Raw genomic sequence first — 15750 nt, 5'->3', positions numbered from 1 at the left:
GTAACACTGTCAGCCTAACAGCAGCAACAGCGAGCTAGCCTAGTCTTATTTATGGGGAGATTGACGTCAACGTCGACGTTGTGTTATCTGCCAAGTGATCTGTACGTGTTTGAGACCCTATATTGTGTACAAGCAATGTGCATGCACATGTCACACGCATGCCAGGGCGCCCCGTCCCGGCTGTCACGGTGACTCACTATTCGGAATATTATTAAAAGTTTAAACTTAAGTTTTTTGACTGATTAGAAAATAAAATTCAGAAGTCTGGAGTGCATGCATCTGCTGCATGAAGAACGGTTTTGAAAGCCATGTTTGATCACGAAGAGTCAGCAGGATGGAATATATATTCCTTGAGGCGCCCTGCTGTGTTTCATCAAAGCATGATTCCTAGGGGAAGCCTGTATTGGCAACTGCGAAGTTTCAAATCGTCCCCAACGAACGCTCTGGGTTTGCCGGACTCCCGTACCTTCGTGCATACTTGCAAAGCAATTTCGACAATTTGTGGATTCTTAAATTGCATTGGATAGTCTAGAGAAACTGCTGGACCAATCTCCAAGACTTTGAGGATCGAAGATGCGGTTCATCTCGGCTGGTCTTCTTGTGCTCCTGGTAGCATTATCTGCGTCGACGGCATCGTTGGCTACACTCATTTCTCAAGAGCAAACGTGAGTGATCCAATGCCACATCGATCCGAAGGGTTTCATTGCTTTCGGAACATCAGCCTGTATGATGTCCAGCTACAGGATTCCCAGCCTGATGTTTCATTAGTACTCGCTCATGAGTCATGCTACCTCTCACTTCAAGTGTTGTCTCGTATCAATATTTGATGCATGCGAGAGGCACCACCGGTGTCTTCATCCACCATCTTGAAATGGCCTTCTGAAGTATCTTCCTTGAAAGTTCGTATTCTAATCTTCTCAAAAATTCTCTCTTGTGCTGCAGGGAGGATCTGACTGCAGCCAAGGTGATTCCAGATGTTATCTCAGGAATAGACCCTGCTCCTGGTGTGGCGCTAAAGATCCAGTATGGCGACACTCCCATCACAACCAAGGGCGGCCGCCTGCCCCGGCCAGAGACATTGAACGCCCCCTCTGTTCAGGTGCGCTCTTCTGCACAGCCTCCTTGTACCTCATGCTGTTCCTCATCATTGCAATTCCCATACCTTACCAAAGGGATCGTCCACGTCTGAGAAGGGCCTTGGCACATGCAGGTGACAGATCTGGTGGGCAACGTGCTGTCCAAGCTGGACCCACTGAAGCTGCAGGCAGACACCAAGTACACCCTCGTCCTGAGCGACCCAGATGCTCCCTCTCCAGCCATGCCCACCAGCCGCGAGTTCCTGCACTGGATCGTCACCAACGCCCCCTTTGGAGACATCACCAAGGGAGAGGTGGGCCACTCCTTTGCACCGCCCTCTTTCAGCCTTTTACATCCCTATGATGGTAGAAGGCATGGCTGTTTACAAGATCTGTCTGTACGGTAGAGCAGCTTGAGGTGCCTTTTGACTGGATCTTGTTGATCCAGGACATGCCCTGTACTCGCTACTGACGGTGCCTCATGCATTTGTTGCTGACAAAGATTCTGGCGCTTCAGGTTGCTGTGCCATATGCGCCTCCCTCTCCTCCCGCCGGTGTCCACCGCTATGTCTTCTCCCTCTTCCAGCAGCCCAAGGGAACAAACCTCAATGTGAGCCCTTCTTCTACCTGGTCTAGCTGCAATCTCACGCTGCAGAGTGCCATTTAGACCTGCACGCTTGATGGATCTCCACAGATTAATGTTCTGCAGTGTGTTAAAGGCACATTGAGCTGATGAGTCATGTGCCGGGCCAGGTGCCGGCCCCAGCCAGCCGCGCAAGGTTCAACACCCAGAAGTTTTCACAGCTGTATGACTTGGGCGAGCCGGTGGCGGCTGCGTACTTTGAGGTGGCTGCTCCAGGGATTGAGTAGGCGCACTGAAAGCACTGAACAGCGCTGCTAGCATTCACAGAACTCCTTGGGAATCTCACATTTACCTGTAGCACTGGCAGGAGTAAACCAAAGTTGCCAAGTTGCTGTAGGCAACTGACACCCATAAAAATATAGGAATAAACATCACAGAACCTCTAGCAATGAGTTATTCTTCTATTGGGTCAGGAGATTACTTATTCTCTGCTCTGTTCAGTCTTGACAGAAGTGCAAGGGCTCTGCATGACTAAATCAAATTTCTTTAGAAGTAACATGTGTAGCGTGTCGTGTCAATTGCTCTGACTGTGTTCTTCTCTCTCTTTCTTGAGTCTCTGTATGTCTCGACTTTTACAGGCAGTCACAAGAACACCAGTCAGGCGTGAACTCAGTAGCATAGGCAGTCCTTGTTGTGCAGCATTCTCTAGCTGCAAAAGGGAGCTGAGCAATGTGAAAGTATGAATATAGGCCACTTTGACTAAGACACTTGTACATGGCCGTCAAATAGGCACACAAACGTTCCAAAAAGTAGCAGATGTCGCTTTTAGCTGACAGTCCTTTCATCATGATGCAGCTACTATAGTGTCAAAGTCTCTCTGTGTAGCGCTTCTCATTCGCTGGATCATGACAATAGCAATAGCTGGAAGCATTGCTGTGGCTGCAATTGTCTTGTCTTGCACCCTACCTCTATTGCTTTCAGACTTCCTAACAAGTTGTTGCAGTGCTGGCACAACCTCACATTGATCATTATTTGGGGCCCAACAGGCTCCTCTGACTCAGATTGAAACAGGGTCGTGCCCTGCAAACCCTCATGCCTTGGTGATGCCCAAGGGTATCCGTATGTTCTGCCTGGGAATAGCAAGAGACGCCCACTGCGCCACCACACACTACTTCCTTAAAAGCTGCAGTGCAATCTGCAAAGCAATGCAACCCTGAAAATCTCTTCCCGTAATAATCTTTGGAAATTTTTTCGTGAAAGGGGACAGCGCGCACCTCATACACGCAGTTGACTTTCCTGGGCGCCTCCCTTGCTTTTTGTGCCTTCTGTGCTGCTCGCCTGGAAGGGAGCCAAGTGAAGAAGCTCAAGAAAAGGCTTCTTACTGATATTTGGCGCAACATTGACAGGGCTGAGCGTGGCTACACAGATGCATGCCATGAGCTACCGTGGGATGAAGGAACTCAAGAGGTGGGAGGGCGGCTTGCCTCTGGGCTGTGTAGAGGGCATACATGAGGTATGAGAGAGCCACGACGTGCAGCACCACGACGCATAGCAACACGGTTGTTTTGCTGGGCATGTGCATGGTGGGGTGGGGCATCAAACTCTGCGCCTTCTCCATCCCTGTCACAGGCATCCAGACCTGATCAGCATGCAGAGCGAGCAAAGCATGATGCACCGGCTGCTCTTGCAGCTGTCAGCCTGACCTGTGTGCATTGTCCAGGAGCAATGTGCAGGAGGGTTACTTGAGCGGCAGGCAGAGAATTGCTGGGCAGAGTCAGAGCACCTGTCAGAGCGTGTGCTCGCCCGAAGACTGCGGTGTCATGCATGTCCTGCACGGCCACCACCTTGACCTTGCTCATCCTGCCTGCGTTCCCAACGCTGCACATCAGGAGAGCTCCATCACATTAATAGCATCTGCCAGGAGGCCCCAAAGCTTGATTGAGGTCGGCAGTTGATCTCCAGCACTGTCCAGCCTCACCCTCAAGGTAGTGTCAGGTGGAGAGCAGCAATTCCGCAAGGACCTCGTCTGAGACGGTGATGTTGTGGCTCCTGTGCAGGGCCTGGGCCAGCCTCGCTGCCAGCTGGTGCTTGCACTGCGCGCAAGCACAGTGCATCAGGAGCAGAGTAACTTCCCCCTGCAACAGCTCAGGTGTCACATGTACTATTTTTTCATGTGTTGTTCAGGAGAGAGGCCAACCAGAGGGTTGTCGTGGCCAACCACCACGTACAGGAAGGCTTGGCAGGAACAGTAGTGGCGAGGAAACACTATGTAGTGGTCACTCGGCCTGCTGCCTCGCACCTGCGCAGACGCATCACACCATTCCTGATGCACAAGCTTTTAAATGTTTTAAAGCTTCCTTTCAGGAGCCGCTTTGTCCGCCATGCTTGCAGTAGGCCGTCCCTCACCTGAAATACCTTGCGCTGGCTTCTCTCCGCAATGTAACACTTCACGTGGCCCTTCTCGAGCACCTGGAGCGCCCTGCTGAAGATCTTCTCGAATAGAAAATTGAGCCTGTTGGTGCCACAATCCCCGGTCAGGAACAGCCTCTTTCTTACTGAAGGACTATGGCAGACAGGGTGAATTGTGGAAGAGATGTTGCTTGCCTGCTGAGCTGATCTGCAGTTACTGTCGATCACAGAAAATTCCTCTCAGTACACATGATAGTATTATCTGCGCTTGATGTGAAACCACATAAAAGCCATCTCAATCGTACTTGTTGGGGAACCAGATGCTTCGGTCGTACTTTCAATCTCCTGAAAGATTTCCTCTGCAACGCTGCAAGAGAATCATAAGTCTGTGTCAAGTTTCCGGTTCATCAGAAAGCACTTGTGCTGTCGATCATGAGAGACTTCTCTAAATCTGGCCCACACAGACAATTCATTCTGGACTCTTATGCTCAGATTAGGAAACACAGATTAAAAGAAATCTCTACCTCGTCACCGAAGGTATGGGCTCATCCAGCATATCCTCACCTGCAGCTTGTGGGTAGTTGCAATGCTTCCCAAAATTGAGATTGGAACTGTCACTGCAATGGCAAGATCGCTTTGACTGAATTTCGAAATTGAAGTGATGCAAGCGAAGTTAAATCCAGAGCAATCATGGTGCGGTGCTGTGGATATCTACATTGAATGGTGGAAGCTTCGTCATCGGGGAGGCCACAATAGGAGCTGCAGGGTGATGTTATTGCCCAGCCTGGATTTGGGGCCGAGGAGTGGGCAATTGCAATTGCAGTGGATCCTATATTGTGATTTCGCATCGTTGTTGTGGAAGAAAGAATGAAAGCCAGTTGGTCTTGTGTTTTAACCTGTTCTAGTGGTGGGGGCCACCAGATTTCGGCGTTACGGTGGTTGATAGCGGCCTGTACCCAATTAAGATGAGCGAGCAGCCCTCACACAGTGTAGCAATTTATTCTGAAATTGGAAGCTGGTACAATTGGCATCCAAGGGCGCCGTATAAGAGAGCGTCGTGGCTCGATCGGGCACCCAAAAACTACAGCTAGATGAAGACCCAGCAGAAAAAGGTGAAATCAATGCCATCTCTTCACGATTAAAAATATTATTAAACATCGTTTAAAAGCATCAAATTCATTCTCATTGCTGCTATGAAAAGGCCAGACTTTTGTGGCGTGGGATTCATCAACCTCAGATTGCCAGCTTTATCGCTGTCTAAAACTAAAATATTACCTCTGATATTACAAAAAGACTCCACTTGTGGCAAAATCACTGATAGTACAATAATATGTTTCCTTTCTCATCCAAGGTAAGAAGCAATGTCTTCCATTGCACACTGCAGGCAGGCAGTGCGCGCGGAGAGGCGATGGCGATGACAGCCATCGAGCCGGGGTCCTCCTCTGGGTCGGAGGACGAGGAGAAGCCGGGCTATTTTGGCCTGGACGACAGCGACATGGATGAATGGCTGGAGAGCAGCAGCGAGGGGTCACTCAGGGCGCTGGCCGTGGCGCGGCCCCCGCAGCTGAGCAGAGTGCTGACCGCCACTGTGTGGAGGGGCGCGCGCGAAAGCCCCAATGGAGACGCCTGCAGACCCGTGCCCCCCAACAGGTGTTGGCAACTAAAAAACCCCCCTCATGCCTGTGACCTTATCAAACCAGCCTCATCATCAGCACCTGTTTGATTTGACCCACATCTTCAAAAGGAGCATTTCTACTCAGGTGAAGGTCAGACTCGGCTGCGGACAAGTGAGACATACGAGTACAGGACCTGCGCAGCTGGATAAACAGCAATTACCTGCTGCAGGTGGGATGTGGACACGGGCTGGTTTGAGACGGTGGCGCCTAACAAGCGCTTTGGCAGCTTTGTGGACGGAGTGGAGCTGTTTGACAACGCCTTCTTCGGCGTGCCGCAGCCCGAGGCCGTCGCCATGGACGCGCAGCAGCGCATCCTGCTGGAGGCCTCCTATGAGGCCCTCCAGTTCAGCGCTCCCCGCGAGCTCTCAGGTGCGCACCCTGCCAATTTCTGCTGAAATGCATCTGGCTGCCATAAAATATCTAGCAGTCCCTGTATTTCTCCATTTTGTCACCAGGACAACTCATCATTTCACGTGGTTTTAGACGGATTTCTGTCCAACTTTTTTCGCTCCGTATGGCATGTGGATTTTGATAACACCATTCAAGTGTTGCAATCGTCTCATTGCAGGGGACGCTGCGAAGAATGTGGCGGTGGCGGTGGGCATTTCCTACACGGAGTACTACCTCAACTCCTCCCACCAGCCGATGTCCGCCTACACTGCCACCTCTGGCACACTCTCCGTCGTCTGCGGCCGCCTCTCCTTCACCCTCGGCCTCAAGGCAAGCTTATCTTGTACCGCGATATATCAATGCCCAAAACAGACTCGGTGAATGTGACAATGGGGCGCGCTGTCATGATCCATTGAGCTGGACAGAAGGCTACTGCGGAAGGAAAGTGAATGCTAGGAGGATGATCATCATGCACCTTATATCCGAAATGGAAACCTTCATTGCTTACCTGCAGCGCTTTCAAGAGGCTATCCAACTGGATGATGAGAGGATTGTATTGTGCAGGGTCCGAGCGTGAGCATAGACACGGCATGCTCATCATCGCTGGTGGGCGCGCATCTGGCGTGCAGCAGCTTCCTGGGGCCGGCCTGCCCGCGCGCGCTCGTGGCCGGCGTCAACCTCACGCTGCGCGCCGAGACCACCGCCGTCCTCGCCAAGGCCGGCATGCTCGCCCAGGTACATAATTTTGCTCCCTCTACCGCACCCTCCCGAACTTGGCATTGTGAGGGTGCATTCTACGGCACCCTGCCTCTTGCTCTTTGCATATACCTCTATTGTCACGCGAACTCTGCGCTTGCCACCGTGATGACGCCACGCAGAGGAATGTCTCGCAGCGAATATTCATCGTGATGCAGTCTCATTGTACTTCCTTTTGTGCTTGAAAGGACCCAGATTTGTGCTCTTGCTCTTCGTTGCTTGAAAGGGGCAGGTCATCTATCCGGGAGATGAGGGGAAAAATGCATGCATGCAGGACGGACGGTGCAAGACGCTGGACGCTGGCGCGGACGGGTACATGCGCGGGGAGGCGTGCGTGGTGCACCTCCTCGAGGCCTTCGAGCCCGCTGAGCTGGCGGCGTGCCACCTGGCGCACGGCGCCCTCATCCTGTACGGCACCGCCGTCAACCAGGACGGGCGCTCCAGCTCTCTCACGGTGCACCACCTCCTCTGCTCTTTCTAAATGCAATTTTCCTGCGTGCATCCTGCATCACTTCAGTGCTTCGCAGTAACAATGATCACATCTTACAAACCTGTCCGGAGCCACCTGAGGCTCACTGGTCTCAACAGCAGTCTGTCACTGTCCAACTTCACACGGCTCCTATCTGATGTGGGAGGACATGTGAGGACATGTGAGGACTGATGAGAATATTATTCTGTGTTCAGGCGCCAAATGGCCCTTCCCAACAGCAGGTCATCCGCGCGGCCATGGCGGCCGGCGACACCGCGGCCGCGCAGCTGGATATCCTGGAGATGCACGGCACCGGCACAGGCCTGGGAGACCCCATTGAGGTGATCATCCTCCCACACACCCACCTGCCTTACTGGTGTAGCTCTTCAGTAAGAAAAGTTGCGAAAGTGCTCAGGAGAAAGCCACGCTCCCTGCCATATATTGGAAGCAGTCTACAGCTATAGAGGGCCTGTAAGCATGTGCATGCCAGTTCTTCGAGTGGTGTAAGGGCTGAGAGGGTGTTGCATACGGGCAGGTGGGCGCGGCGTTCACGGTGCTGCAGGTCCCAAGAGAGGAGGCGGGTGGAGTGCCGCTGGAACTGCAGGCGGCCAAGTCGCGGCTGCTGCACACGGAGCCGGCGGCTGGCGCGCTGGGGCTGGCCATGCTGGCGGCGCGTCTGCAGGGCATGCCCTCCCACCACACCCTCCACCTGCGCTCCGTCAACCCCCACGTTGCTGCTATCTTCCAGGTCCGCGCGCCCCCTAGCAACATCACTGAGTTTAGATTGGTACCTTCATGTGTACAAGCGTCACTACTGGAAAATTTCGGTTCTGTACTTGTGGTTCTTGATAACTTTAATAGCCTTTTGAATGCACCATCTGTTAGCAGGACGGAAATAGTGTTCATGGCTCTTGTGCATTTTGTCTGAGCTGAAACGCAGGCCTTGCAGCAACTGCAGCTTTGCTGGCGGCTCCACAGGGACACTGACCCAAGAGCCACAAGCAGAACATGACGTGGCTGAACTTCGGAGTTATAATACAGGATGGTGCTGTGCTGGCGCAGGGCTATGCGAGCAAGGGAACCTCCAGGGGCTGGCAGGTGCGGCGGGCAGCCTCGGCCATGCCGACCCGGGAGGGGGCGCGCGCAGGTGTCAGCTCTTTTGCGTACCAGGGCACCAATTCCCACGTCATTATTGGCGGCACCTGCGATAACCCGGCTCGTGTGGACCTGCGGCAGAGGCAGTGGCAGCGCCGAAGGTTCTGGTTTCAGGTGCTGCGCCTTCATCTTAGCCGCCTCAATCATGCCTGCCCGTACTGTAATATTGGCTTTTTCCCTCCGGTATTTTCACCCGCAGTTTGGTGCTTAGGAATTTCATGGGCTTCTCAAGCTTTCTGTACCACTTGGTGCACCTTCCTTCACCAGCCCAATACCCTGCAATCCTGCCGTGGAAGACTCTTGCCACTGCCATTAGCAGGCTGCTGCTGATAGACGCTCAATGAGTCAGGGGCTTATGTGCGTTCAGGTGACGAGTCACCCTCTGCTGTCGAGCGTGCGGAGAGAGGCGTCGGGGCCGGCGGCGGTGGCGGTGCAGGCGCAGCTGGGGCGGCCGGCGGTGGGTTTCCTGTGGGACCACACCGTGCAGGGGCGTACCATCCTGCCCGGCGCCGCCATGTGCGAGATGGCCGTGGCTGCCGGCAAGGTCCGCACATTTTCAACATGCCCGTCATGAGAACCCCGGAATTTCCTCCTGTCTCTGCCCTAGGCTCTGAAGTCAGCCCAGCTCTCAAATCTACCAGGTTCAGGGGAAGTGTGAGACTTTTTAGAGGGGCATGTGCCCATGCCCCAGATCACAACAAGACGGACTGTCATGCACCACACATGAACAACCAAACAGCAAATTGTAGACTGCACTGAAGTGACTGCTCAGTGAGAGACATGGCTGGCGTGCAGGTGCTGTTTGGCATGGAGACGGTGGAGTGCGAGGTGGCGCTGACGTCAGCAGCCATACCGGCTCCCATGGTCCTCGATCTTGGCTCCAGTCCAGTAGCTACCCTGCGAGTCAACGCCCAGACTGGCATTGCCGAGGTGCGCTCTTACAGCCCAATCATTCCCATTTTGCATGCTTGCAATTCGTATTGTGCACTTGTCATGATGCGCTTTGCTGCATTTCAGGGTGAGGCATGGCTGCGCACAGGTTTTTTCTGGAGGCCAGCCAGCTGGCAGGCAGCTGCTGCACATGCGCGGGCAGCTGTCCCAGACATACACCCCTGCCCCACCCCTGACGCTGACTGGAGCAGCAGATGACAGCTCAGCAGCAATAAGGACCCCCGCAGCAGGTGAGTCGACGAGCCTTGGTAAGGGGCGGGGGGTCCTCGGTGACGGAGCGGCAGCGGGGGGACCGAGGAGCCAGATCAGGCGGCCGGGGGTGGTTGCGGGGGTGGATGCGCGGGGTGGCTGCGCCGAGCAGAGCTTCTGGGTGCACCCGACCGTCGCGGATGCTGCCATTCACGCCGGCGCGGCTCTCAGGGGCAGCGACCAGACCGGAATGTTGGTGTCTGTCTCCATCGGACAGTATGGGCCTCGGGCAGCCATGCATGGTACGTCTGTTTGCCTCCAGTCCTAAAATCGTGTGCAACATGTCCTTCAGCTATATCTTCGATTGATTTTTTGGTACAGTGCTTGGCTGCCACATGCCAGGTGCTGGGTTTTGGCAATCTGTGATTGTGCAACCAGGATGCATCAAGATATTTCTAAATTTCACGTGCTGCAGGTGACCGTGGCCATGTCAGCATACAGCTGGACAGCGAGGCTGCGGATGGCACAGTGCGCAGCGCACACAGTTTGTTCGAGGCGCCTGGCGGCTCCGTCTTGAGCATGGGCGACATAGAGGCCCGACCCTTGTCCAGCAAGGCAGCAGCACCCACAGCTGCCAGAGCAAAGCCCATCCCATCAACGCCCTCTCGCCAGGTGCGCTCGCACCAATCCCACTTCTCGCAGAGGAGACAGCGACTGCATTACCTGGAGCCTTTAAATGTATGTTTGTGCCTCTGTGCAGCAAACCTTGCCGGAGAAAATGGTCCATGAAAAGAATCCAGCATGTCATGCATGGTGTCTCCCAGGTGGCTGCACCTCCTCAGCCAGTGGCGGACATTGGTTGGGTGGCTCCTCTGGAGCCAGTCGTGAGCACAAGGCAGCTGAGGCAGCAGCTGCCGCCGGTGTCGGCCGCATTTGCCGAGACCCTGGCACGGCTGCCGGTGCACAACGCGCTGCCGGACGGCTTTGATGTGGCCGTGGACGGCTTTGAGGCCTGGGTGAAGCTCCTTCTGCTGGACGCTGTCCAGCGCCTGGGCTTCTTCACTCGCCCGGGGCAGGTGCGCAGAGAATGCCATAATTTGCCTTTACTTTTATCTTTTGTTTTGCATACATGCACCTATTGAGCCCTGCTAGGCCGAAGTAAAGGGGCCAATCATCATACACCTTGCATGAGATCCCATCACAATTATAGCACCCGCCCAGGGGCTGCAAGCACTTTTACTCAATGATTTTAGTTCCCAGGAATTGCAGAGTTCCTAGTTTGGTCTTTAAGACTGGAGCGAAGGCAGAACCCTACAGAAAACAAGGCTCTGCTGTGGCGGCAGGTGGTCATTGTTGCTGAGATGATGAAGCGGATCGACGCAATGCACGGGCGGCTGACGCTAGAGCTGCTGGACATCCTGTGCGCGGCCGGCTTCATCCAGTCACAGGCGCCAGGCAGCTACGCGGGCTCAGACCTGCTCGGCAGCGCAGAACTGCTGGCATCGGTCGCCGACATCGGCGCGCAGAAGAACAGACTGGAGACTCAGTTGGTGCCAGACCTGGCGTCCAATGTGGAGCTGGTGTGGGTGTGCATGCAAGCGCTGCCAGACATCCTCACAGGTGATTTAGTACCCCAGCCATCTGTGTTCTTGCGCACATCTGACTGAAGACAGTGTCATCAGTGATTGTAGTCAGGAAGACAAATCTGTTGAATGTACATTAAGAAAAGTACAGCTCTGTGCAGAGCCCCATTTTGTGGCTGAGAAAGGGCTGGCGTGGGTGCAGGCAAGGTGAAGGTGCCGGATGTGATGTTTCCGGAGGGGTCACCGCATTTGGTGGAGCCAATTTACAAGAACCCAAAGCTTTCGGCGCCCTTCAACGTCCAGTTGGCCGCCGCTGTGCGCACCTATGTGGAGGACCGACTTCAGGTGCACCCGCCACTCTGGCAGAGCGAGTTCTTACCACAGAAACACATTCCCATTCCTCATTGAACCACAGCATCATCTGAATAATCTGAGGATGAGGACAACAGCCTTGACTTTTCAAAAGTGCTGGAGAGGTTGTAACTAGATTAAAATGGTGATGAATGGTGCTGAAATCTGTCTTTGCAGGTGATGCCTGCTGGGCAGAGGGTGAGGATTGTGGAGGTGGGCTCTGGCTCTGGCGGGACATCAGTCGTGGTCATGGCAGCGCTGGCGGATTTGGGCGACAGAATAGAGTTCATCTACACCGACATCTCACCGCACCTGGTCGCCTACGGGCGCAAGACCTATGGGCGGGACTTTCCTTTTGCGAGCTTCCGGCTGCTGGATGTGGAGAAGGATGTTGAGCCCCAGGTAGGTTGCTCATATTCCTTCTTGCATTCTCTTCAGTTCCTTGCAGCGTGGTTGTCAATCTTATCAGTAATCTAAAGTTACCCTGGTGGCTTACCTGCATTGGCCTGTGAGATCTTTGACACTGCGGGAAGGTCCCACATAAGATGTATTTGATTAGGGATGGGTTCTGGGGTGATGTGCAGAAGTATGCGCTGGGATCCTATGACATCCTCTTCGCTACCAACGTGCTGCATGCCACTCGCGACATGGAGACAACAATCCAGAACTGCAAGGCGCTGCTGCGCAAGGGCGGCCTGCTCATAGCCAACGAGCTCACCACAAAGACGGAGTTCCTGACGCTCACCTTTGGCCTTACTGACGGCTGGTGGCTCCACGATGACTCAGCCCTGCGCATCCCCGGCTCTCCCATGCTCAGCAGGCAAGCTCTTGAGCCCACTGTCCTCCACATAGATTCTTCCCTGCATGCACATGCTTTGTCCTGGCAGGGCATGCCTTGCGCCAGCAATGCTCAATTCTGCCTGCTTCATATACCCAATGTAGCGAGCTTGCTTGTGCCTCAAGGGCAGCATTGACAAGATCAGGGTTTGCCATGCAGGGAGGGCTGGACAGAGCTGCTGATGAGCCAAGGCTTTGACAGCGTGGTGCTAGCCGGAGCTGCCACGGCGGCGACCCGGCTGCTGTCAAGGCAGACAGTGGTGGCGGGGCTCAGCGACGGAGCTGTGCGCATATTTGAGAAGGAGGACGACCCTGTTAGGATGCAGCTGCCGGACGCCACCTCACCCCTGCCCCCGATGTTCCTGCACAGCGTCGCAGCCCTGCCGCTCAGGCAAGCCACCCTCTGTCCTCCAGACTTTGTGTTTTCTCTTGATATCTGTCTTGTATTCATGTTCGTCAATGAACCTGACAAGGGGAGGCATCTGGCTAGTTCCAAATCTTTGAGTTGCAACGTGAGTTCGATGAGTTGGCCATTTGCCTCTGCATCACACCAAGCAGGAAAGCCTGTTGCAATTGGAGGTTCATAGCATACTTCCACGGGAGAATAAGGAGTCAGGCATCGGATCAGCCCCAAGCTGGCTGCAGGCAATCAATGTGAGCTACTGACTGAGGTGCTTCAAATGCATATGTTGGCTGGCAGGGACGACACAGATGAGGCTCTGGAGGGCGCGGTGCGGCGCTTTGAGGAGTGGTGCCGGCTGCTATTATTGGACGCGGTGCAGCGCGCCGGCTTCTTCCGGCCGGCCGGCCAGCGCGTCGCCACGGCCGACATCGTGTGGTTGAACAAGCGCGCCGCGGGAGCCGCCGGGCACGCGCGCATGGTCGAGGCCGCCCTGGACATCCTTCTGGTGGCCAGCTTCATCAGGCATCGCACTGTCTCATACTATCTTTACCCAGCATCCTGAGTCCATCTGTCTTGACTTCACCCCTTGATGACCCCCAAAGGTCATCCTGCGCACACTGAGATTGATCCTCAGAGACATGCTGCTTCAGCATTTCCAATGTTCTTTGAAAGGTGGACAATATTAGCTAGCATATGTTAGCTAGCATACACATTCCAATTGCGGAAATGCTGATTCGTGGATCGTTTACAGGCGCATGGAGAGTGGGGACTGGACGGCCACAGAGCTTGTGGATGACGCCGCGACAAAGGCCGGCATCGCGCGCCTGGAGGAGATGGCGGCTGAGCTGTCCAGCGGAGCCGCCTCGCCGATAGCCACCAACATCCGCTTGATCGGCGTGTGCATGCGCGCATTCCCCGACATCTTGACAGGTCAGGATTTTCTTCGCGCACCTTGCACTTTTCTTCAGACAGCATTTCGGGCATGCCATTCCGCTCAAGAGAACAGCACAAGTCTAAATTTTGTCTTTGACCATGTGTGGTGAAAGGTGCAGGCAAGGTGAAGGTGACGGATGTGATGTTCCCCGGCGGTACACCTGAGCTGGTGGAGCCCATCTACAAGAACGAGATACTCTCAGCGCCCTTCAATGAGCAGCTGGCCGCAGCCGTGCGCGCATATGTGCAAGACCGGCTTCAGGTGCGCAGCTCTCTTTTCCCTGGCGCACTCATTCAGGCTGCTTGTGCTACTTGCGCCACTTGACTGGGAAATTTCGATTCAATGCCTGTGAAGAAAGGAGGCCGCAATTCTCATCCTTGTGATCCTCTGCTAGGTGCTGCCTGCCGGGCAGAGGGTGCGAATTGTTGAGGTTGGCTCGGGATCTGGCGGGACATCAGCCGTGGTCATGGCTGCTCTGGCGGATCTAGGGGAGAAGATTGAATTTGTATACACTGACATCTCTCCACAGCTGGTCGCATACAGCCGAAAGACCTATGGGCCCACATATCCTTTTGCCACCTTCAAGCTCCTGGACGTGGAAAAGGACACCGAGGACCAGGTGAGACCTTATCTGCTGCATCTTTCACAGGGAAACATTATTTGTGCACATTGGGAGTGTTCATTACCACATGGTAATGCTTGGTGCGTGCTCATGTGCCTAGCATTGGCTTGTGGGTCTCACAGAAACCCCATCTCACTGGGCCAATTGTGGCGCAGGGATACAAGCTGGGAGTCTACGACGTCCTCTTTGCCACGAACGTGCTGCATGCCACGCGGGAGATGGGCAACACGCTGCAGCACTGCAAGGCGCTGCTGCGCAAGGGCGGGCTGCTGATCGCCAACGAGCTGTCCACAAAGACTGAGTTCCTGACGCTCACATTTGGCCTGACCGACGGCTGGTGGCTGTACGATGACGTGGAGCGCCGCATCCCCGGCTCACCCATCCTCAGCAGGTCCAATTCCCACTTCTAATTCAACTTCAAATTTCAACTCAAAATGAAATTCACATTTAAGCACGGTTCCATGGCTGCCCTCAATAAACCCCTGGGTTTCTGTGGCTCTTGCTGCATGCATGCGAATCCCAAGCTGAGGGGCTCATGGACACACCCAAGAGCTTCTCAACGGAAGTTTGTGTTTGGATGCCTGGCAGGGATCTGTGGAGAGAGCTGATGGCAGAGCAGGGCTTTGGGGCGGCCGTGATTGCGGGCGAGGCGGCGGATGCGCGGTGGCTGCTGTCGCGCCAGTCTGTTGTGGTGGGCGTCAGTGATGGCAGCATCTTGGCCAAGCTGCGCCCGACGCAGCCAGTCAGCCTCCCCTCCGACCTACCCCCGATGCACCCCCAGCTTCTCGGCAGCTTCCACAGCTTCCCGCTTCGCAACAGCCTGCCCCAAGGTGCAGTTCTTTGGAAGTGCTTCTTTTGTTATAAAGGCACCAAAGTCCGACGGCGTCCTTAACCCAAGGTCGGAGTTAGAATAGCCTGCTATCAGATTTATGCACATGGTGACTTCCTGTGACCCTGGATACCCATTTTCAGGATGCCCTGCTTGAGGATCTAGCAAGAAGTGTGAGCAGAGCAGCAAAGGGCACATGCATGAACGCATCCATGCATGCGCAGGCTTTAATGCGGCGGTGGCAGACTTTGAGCGCTGGGTGTGCCTTCTGCTGCTGGACGGCATGCAGCGGGCCGGCCTGTTCAGGACGCTGACTGAGGCCCACACGCTGGACAGCCTCAGGGGCCGCGTTGCGTCAGACTATGCGCGATTCATTGCCGAAGCTCTGGCCATCCTGAAGCAGCATGGTGTGAAACTTGTGTACCCTCCTCTCTTGTCTCCAGCCAGCTGCATGCATGTCAGCACATGTTTCAGCGTGCCTGCACCTTCACTCAAGGCTTGCTTTGCTGCAGACCTGTTGATGTGAAGCGCGCTTCA

General features: G+C 54.7%; 3 protein-coding genes across 3 annotated transcripts in view; 2 read left to right on the top strand and 1 right to left on the bottom strand.

The window, feature by feature from the left end:
* Positions 1-573: 573 nt before the first annotated feature.
* COCSUDRAFT_46092 (PEBP-like protein) lies at positions 574-2556 on the top strand (the record flags this gene model as incomplete). Its single annotated transcript, XM_005650938.1, has 5 exons — positions 574-665; positions 943-1099; positions 1211-1390; positions 1594-1686; positions 1830-2556. The coding sequence occupies 5 exons, from the start codon at positions 574-576 to the stop codon at positions 1944-1946; spliced, it is 639 nt and encodes a 212-aa protein (XP_005650995.1). The 3' UTR covers positions 1947-2556.
* A 193-nt stretch (positions 2557-2749) lies between these two features.
* Positions 2750-4624, bottom strand: COCSUDRAFT_39546 (hypothetical protein; the record flags this gene model as incomplete). The annotated part of the gene is made up of 8 exons (XM_005650937.1): positions 2750-2812; positions 2934-2997; positions 3168-3279; positions 3443-3488; positions 3681-3752; positions 3857-3958; positions 4066-4171; positions 4593-4624. The coding sequence occupies 8 exons, from the start codon at positions 4622-4624 to the stop codon at positions 2750-2752; spliced, it is 597 nt and encodes a 198-aa protein (XP_005650994.1).
* Positions 4625-5476: 852 nt separating this feature from the next.
* Positions 5477-15750, top strand: part of COCSUDRAFT_39545 (ketoacyl-synt-domain-containing protein) — a gene marked incomplete at both ends in the record, with an annotated part of 83961 nt that continues 73687 nt past the window's right edge. The window contains 25 exons of the mRNA XM_005650936.1: positions 5477-5718; positions 5914-6113; positions 6313-6428; positions 6699-6869; positions 7165-7344; positions 7575-7700; positions 7895-8107; positions 8422-8628; positions 8882-9058; positions 9310-9444; positions 9554-9956; positions 10130-10326; positions 10479-10730; positions 10998-11274; positions 11440-11582; positions 11766-11990; positions 12173-12354; positions 12586-12783; positions 13126-13333; positions 13590-13758; positions 13881-14023; positions 14175-14381; positions 14540-14775; positions 14973-15214; positions 15438-15620. Coding sequence (XP_005650993.1) covers positions 5477-5718; positions 5914-6113; positions 6313-6428; positions 6699-6869; positions 7165-7344; positions 7575-7700; positions 7895-8107; positions 8422-8628; positions 8882-9058; positions 9310-9444; positions 9554-9956; positions 10130-10326; positions 10479-10730; positions 10998-11274; positions 11440-11582; positions 11766-11990; positions 12173-12354; positions 12586-12783; positions 13126-13333; positions 13590-13758; positions 13881-14023; positions 14175-14381; positions 14540-14775; positions 14973-15214; positions 15438-15620 — 5032 coding nt within the window. The remainder of the gene's footprint in view (positions 5719-5913; positions 6114-6312; positions 6429-6698; positions 6870-7164; positions 7345-7574; positions 7701-7894; positions 8108-8421; positions 8629-8881; positions 9059-9309; positions 9445-9553; positions 9957-10129; positions 10327-10478; positions 10731-10997; positions 11275-11439; positions 11583-11765; positions 11991-12172; positions 12355-12585; positions 12784-13125; positions 13334-13589; positions 13759-13880; positions 14024-14174; positions 14382-14539; positions 14776-14972; positions 15215-15437; positions 15621-15750) is intronic.

The sequence above is a fragment of the Coccomyxa subellipsoidea genome (genome assembly GCF_000258705.1).
Source record: "Coccomyxa subellipsoidea C-169, whole genome shotgun sequence".
In the NCBI taxonomy this organism is placed as follows: Eukaryota; Viridiplantae; Chlorophyta; class Trebouxiophyceae; family Coccomyxaceae; genus Coccomyxa; species Coccomyxa subellipsoidea.
This window is presented reverse-complemented; position numbering and strand designations above follow the sequence as displayed.